Source organism: Muscardinus avellanarius (assembly GCF_963383645.1).
Source record: "Muscardinus avellanarius genome assembly, chromosome: 12".
NCBI classification, from domain to species: domain Eukaryota; kingdom Metazoa; phylum Chordata; class Mammalia; order Rodentia; family Gliridae; genus Muscardinus; species Muscardinus avellanarius.
In genome coordinates, this window is record NC_137798.1 from 20,334,855 (window position 1) to 20,341,203 (window position 6,349).

The 6,349-nt window shown below is 38.7% G+C and overlaps 1 protein-coding gene across 1 annotated transcript; it reads right to left on the reverse strand.

Annotated features, from left to right (window-relative positions):
• Window positions 1-5,136: 5,136 nt before the first annotated feature.
• LOC308271360 (olfactory receptor 4F3/4F16/4F29-like) lies at window positions 5,137-6,062 on the reverse strand (the record flags this gene model as incomplete). Its single annotated transcript, XM_080707657.1, is given in 2 exon segments — window positions 5,137-5,354; window positions 5,357-6,062. Coding segments are annotated over 2 exon segments (924 nt in total).
• Window positions 6,063-6,349: the final 287 nt, after the last annotated feature.

Here is a 6,349-nt window from a genome sequence, read left to right on the forward strand (position 1 = left end):
ATCTGAATTTGCTGAATTTGTTCATGTGGTCGGGGGAATTGTCCCTGTAACCCATTAGGTTTGGAAAGAATAACAAAATGAAAAATCTTGTAATGAACCATTGGAGAGGAAACAAAACTGAAACAGGGTCTCACTGAGTTGCAAAGGATCTCACTAAGTAACTGAGGCTGTGTGCGAGCCATGGTCCTCCTGTCTCAGCCTCCCAAGTACTAGGATTACAAGCATGTGTCACCACACTCAGCTCTATGACAATTAAAAAAATTGTTTTTAAAGCCGGGCATGGTAGTACATGCTTGGAATCCCCGCGCTTGGGTGGCGGAGACAGGAGGATTGCGCAGGTTCAAAGCTGTGCTGCCATAGGAGACCCTGTTTCCAGATTTAAAAAAAAAGTATAAAATAGGTCTGGGAGTGTAGCCCGGAAGTAGAAGGGTTTCCAGGAATCCCAGTACCACCAAAACAATTTTTTTTTTTTTAAGGATTGAACTCAGGGGCATTCTGCCTCTGAGCTATACCCATCTCCCAGACCTTTGTAATTTTTGAGACAGAGTCTCTCTAAGTTGCTGGAGTTGGCTTTGAACCTGTGATCCTCCTGTCTCAGCCTCCCAAATGCTGGGAATTCAAGTGTACCACCACACCCGGCTGAAATTATGGGTGTTAAGAATATCACTTTTGGCGATTTTATCTGTCAATTCTGATTTGCTCATTGGTGGGTTAAAGTGAGGCAGAATGTTTGCAAAGTATGAACACAGAAAAATCATGTGTATTTAACTATAAACTTTAATCAGCTTAAGTATATGTAATGCAGAATAGGCAGAAAATTTTACTAGGATTTATTTTTCATTAAAACGTGGACTGCAATGTATAATCTCCATAATAACACCAAAAGCCAATTTTTTACTAAAGTCTATTATATTTTAAGTTCTTTAAAAGCTGAGGCATATATAATGGAGTTTATTTGTTTGGCACATTCTTTTACTCATATTCCAGTTCTTGGCCAGGGAGACACATAAATTCAAACACCATTTTTACCCATTCTGGATAATAACTCTACTAGAAGCATAATCAATGCAGTGGGTGAGAACACAGGAAGACAGAACCTGTGAGGATCTGGGCAGATCTCCCAAGGGAGGTGCCATTTGAGTAGAGACTTCAGAGTTACAGACAGGAATGAGGATCATAAGGGTTCATTCCAAGAAGAATCAACGGCATGCAAGATGAGGTATGCTACATTAAACAAATTTGAGAAACAACAGCTTAGTCTTAATGGAGCAAGAACTCAAGGGGAGAGAGTGATTTAAGGGTTTTCTTCAAATAATACACCCAGCCGTGATTAAATGAATGAATTATTTGGAAGTCTCAATTTTTTAAAAATGTTTCCAGGTAATCATGACTATGGTTAAAATCCACTTTTGTGCTCTGTAGTCCCATAGCATCTTGTGCATATGACCACTCAAATCTTATGATGTTGAAAGGCTCTCTTTCTCTCTCAACACCCTACAGAGTAAAAGTTTCTTGAGGGCAGTTTTATTACCTTATCTTTTTCTAGGTCTTCAATGCCTTGTACATTTTCTAGCCCATATTAAGCACTCTATAAATATTTATCTACATGAAACTGAAATATGAATAATAAAATTAAGCCAAAATTAAAATGTAAAAAAGCATAGAAATAGTTTTTAACTAAAATTATAAAAAAGATTAAAAGACAAACAAACCACAATAGACTGGATCAAAAATTATGAATTTTAGAGATAAGATACTAAAAATAGGGTTGATAATAGGCAAATAACTGACATCTTAACACTGCCTTCCATAATGAAACTGCTTTTCAAGAGAGACTCTCCCATCACGCCAAAGTAGAGAAGCAACACCTAATCTCATCCATTGTCTCCCACAAGCCATTAATATCTGTGAGCCGCAAACCTCTTTCCAAGTACCTATGACAACAAAGATAATGCACTTTATGATACAGCCTGTGACCAGGCAGCTCAGAGGTACACTGTTCTCAACCCCTAGAGTAGTTTGAAATACTGAAAATTCGAACAAGGTAGTTTTCTTTCCTTTTTTGTTGGAAAAAATGAGAATGTATCTAATATGACAAATAAAAAAAATGCTATTTAGTGAGGTCCTCAGCAGCTCAGTGAGATCTTGTTTCAAAATAATGAATAAAAAATAGGACTGGGTGTCCTATTTTTTGGAGGTCAAATGCCCATGTGTTTACTCCCCAGTAAATATTAATAATGATAATGATGATGATGATGATGATGATGATGATGATGATAAAATATGACATCAGAAATAAAACTGAAGACCCTTTGATTATGACCCTACACTTAAGACTCTACCAGCTTCTTTAGTGGCAGCATCATATGGTATGTATTCTTCTATACATTTCTTATAAATTTATGTATATTTACTTTTGTAAATGCATATGACTAGTTTTTCTTTACTATTTTATGATGAAAGGAGTTACTCAGGGTCCAGAAAAGAAGAGATATCATATTTGTCATGTCACAGGCCCACTTGTGCTAGGGCAGTGGGGTCGATTGCTGAAAGGTCAAAGAAAATGCCTGGACATAATGTGCAGACATAAAACTTCATTGGGAAAATGTTAATGGGAAGGTCCACTGGCCATCGACTGAACAGGTAAGTGCCTCCATCTCTCACAGTGCTTGGCCAAGCTGCACCTCCTCTCCTTCACAGCAGATTGTCCACAGTGCCCACAGTTTCTCACCAGCCCCCACTCAGAAAGGGGTTTTACAAGTTAGGCAGAAAAAACAGAAACATCATCTGCATTGACTCGTTTGATGGTATGAGCAGCATCCCAAGGAACAACTGTCCTGGAGTACGTGCATAAAGCAACTTAGTAGAGATAAGAGTAGCTTGCCCTGGATCACAATGTGCATGAAAGCAAGTCCTTCAAGATAATAAACTTCTGGATTTTCTGACCCAAGCTTGCTCTGGTTCCCTTAGCTTGGCTAGGTTTTTTAGAACAGAGAGGGAGCATTCAGGGACATAGTGTCTTACTGTCTCTCTTTTCTGTATGGAAGATACAATATTCAAATGGACAATTTAAGAGAATAAAATGAAGGAATTATATGCAAGAATTTGGGCAGAGTTATGAGAACCCATAACAGATGGTAAAAGAACCCGGAGCTAGTGAAGACCGTGAACTCTTATCCTTAGGGCAACACAGCTACAGGAAGGAAAGGATTTCCAGAATTACAGGTAATCAATAGCTACAGAAAGGCGTGACCCAACAGGAGCTGTAAACAGAGGGGAACCATTCCATGAGAGGCCTCCTCATCACCCCAAGGTGTGGTGCCTCAAATAGCCATGGAACTGTACCTTATCATACTACTCCTTTTATCTATCAAGCCGGTTGCATTGAGTGATGGAGCATGTGAGTATATTAGGGAGTCCTATGTGTTGTAAACTCAATATCATACTCCATTTGCTGTAAAATGTGTCCCCTCTTCAGACAAAATTTTGAGTAGATATCATATACATTGATAAGGCATTCTATAAATCCAGAAACAATTAAGTTGCAAGATGGTTGTATCACTCAAGAGTTTGATAAGAGAAATAGAGAAACTATAATGACATAGAACATAGAATTGATTATAGGGATTAGAATTTATGCTATGATGAAAACCATTAAGGAGATCACAGAAGTCTTTTACTACATTATGCTGAGCCTGAAGCCAGTGGAACCAGCATTAGGGAAGGTGGGTCAGCCTTAAAGAAAGGAAGGCATTAAAGCACAATGCCCATGAGACATTCCTCTGAGTTCCCAAGAACCTAACCATGCCATGCTGTCACTGCTTCTGCAGCCTGGCATATAAAACCCCTCAGTGCTGACTATGGAGGAACTGAGGACACTGGAAAGGAGATGTGTGACTCATCCATGGGCCAGCACTGGACAAAACACCCTGAGGGAGAGTAGGTGCTGTTTGGTAAAGGATGTGAGAAACAGAGGTGTTGTCTGTTGAGCTGGCCCTCCCCTTAAGCGTTTTCACAATAAAGCCTATGACTCATATGTCATGTGCAGGTATTTTCTTTGGGCTCTCATCATGCTATCACTGCCCTGGCACAACTGGATTGTGGACTTAACAGAAAGAAAATTGATATGAAGCAGAAATTGAGGATAATCTAATACTGTGTCTGTCAAAATGCTTCCAATTTCAATGATGTAGGTGATTGCCTATCATGAAAGATTTCATCATAATCACGCACTTGCACTTGGCTAGGACTTGGAGGAACAGAAGGGAGAGATCCAGTAGGAGGTAGAGGAATTGCAGACCCAGTTGCTGATCCACAGTATCAGGATGAGCCTGCATACAAGTAGCAAATCTGTAAGGTGCTTTGGTACTTACTCAGCACCACCCTTAAAAATAAAAATTAGTATTCTTCACCACTACCTTCTGAACACCACAGTTTTCTTATGGTGAACTCTGACATGGAAATATACAAAGGAAAAAGAAGGAGTTAATATAAGAAAAAGGGGAATGGAAGATGGATGGGTTTGAATAGCTTAATGGTAATCAGGGAGAAAAGTCATTGTTTTCAATTCCTTTTTGGTGTTCCAGAAAAAACTCACACAACTTTTACATTTCTATCTAAAAAGATGCATGCATTAGACTCCTATGTGTACTCTCTCAAGATTTTAATTTTCTTACACAACTTGGCGAAGACACAAAATGGGATAAAGGGTTTCAATCTACAGGAGAGAGAAAGAAGGCCCAGTTCAATATTCCTTCAATATCCACCATGAACTACTGTCAGAAATTCTTACATGTGAGATAGACATTTGTTAAAATAAAAACAGAGAGAACATTTTTCCTCTTCTTAGGCCTTAAATAGCCTGCTTTTCTCTCCATGTTTAATAATTTACTTTATATAAACATTGTTTCATTGGAATTGAGGTTCAGCATTATTATAATCTTTGGTTTCCAAATAATTTATATATTTTTCTCTGTTTTCAGAAGATATCTTCTCTCCCTCCTGAGTAGAAGACAAAATACTCTTATTATCAGTGTTTATAAGCTAATCAGAGTAGGCAAAGAAAGACTTTCCTCTGAGTTTTATCATCAAAAATGAACTTCTATATTCAATGAAGACTGTTCACAATACAATCATTTAAGAGATTTTCCTAAAACTCATTAGCTGTCTGCATACTCTCCTCATTGCCACCATCATTTCATGATTCCTTAATGTATAGATGACAGGATTCAGAAAAGGAGTGAAAACTGCATCAAATATGGCCAGAAACTTATCCAGGTTTTTGGAGGGAGTTGGCCACATGTAGAAGAATATCAAAGGACCAAAGAACAAGACTACCACAGTGATGTGAGCTGAGCCTTGGACGAGCCACCTGAAGAATGTTTCTGAACTGTGAAAATGATGACAATATAATAAATGATTAGTATGAAGAAAGAACCTACAGAAATAGAACCACTGTTGACTGTGACCATTAATTCCAGCTTGTGAGTATCTGTGCAGGCAAGTTTGATGAATCGAGGCAGGTCACAGTAAAAGCTATCCAACACATTAGGGCCACAGAAGGGCAAGTTCACTACAAAAGCCATTTGAACCACAGAGTATACAAGGCCAACCACCCAGGCAGCCACTGAAAAGAAGATGCACATTTGTGGGCTCATGATGGCCAGGTAGTGGAGAGGCTTGCATATGGCCACATATCTGTCAAAGGCCATGGCCATGAGCAGCACCATCTCCACACCTCCAATGACATGGATGAAGAAGATCTGGGTGACACAGCCTCTAAAGGAGATGACTTTGCGCTTTCTGAAGAGGTCATAAATCATCTTGGGGGAAACAACAGAAGAAACACCCAAGTCAATGAAGGAGAGGTTGGCCAAGAGGAAGTACATGGGGGAGTGTAGGTGAGGCTCAGAAGCCACGGTGAGCACAATGAGGGAGTTTCCTGTCATGCTGGCCACATAAAACATGGAGGAAAACACAAAGAGGAGTATTTGGATATCCCAGGAGTTGGTGAGTCCCAGGAAAATGAACTCTGACACCACAGAATGATTTGCTCCATCCATTGGCTTTGTTGACAGTGCTACCTGAAGGAGAACAACAGGAGAATATCTAAATTGTGACAATTGTTTTAATACATCAGAAGAAAGTTTAAAGATACAAAAGTCTATATTTATTTTAGCATTAAAACAAACACAAAGGACAACAGGTATATGAACATGTTCTCAACATCACTAATTATCAGAGAAGTACATACTAAAACCACAATATTATTTTATACTTGTTAAAAGAGATACTATCAAAAATCAAAAGATAACAGGTTTTAGGTAGATGTAGAAGAAATAATTTCTTT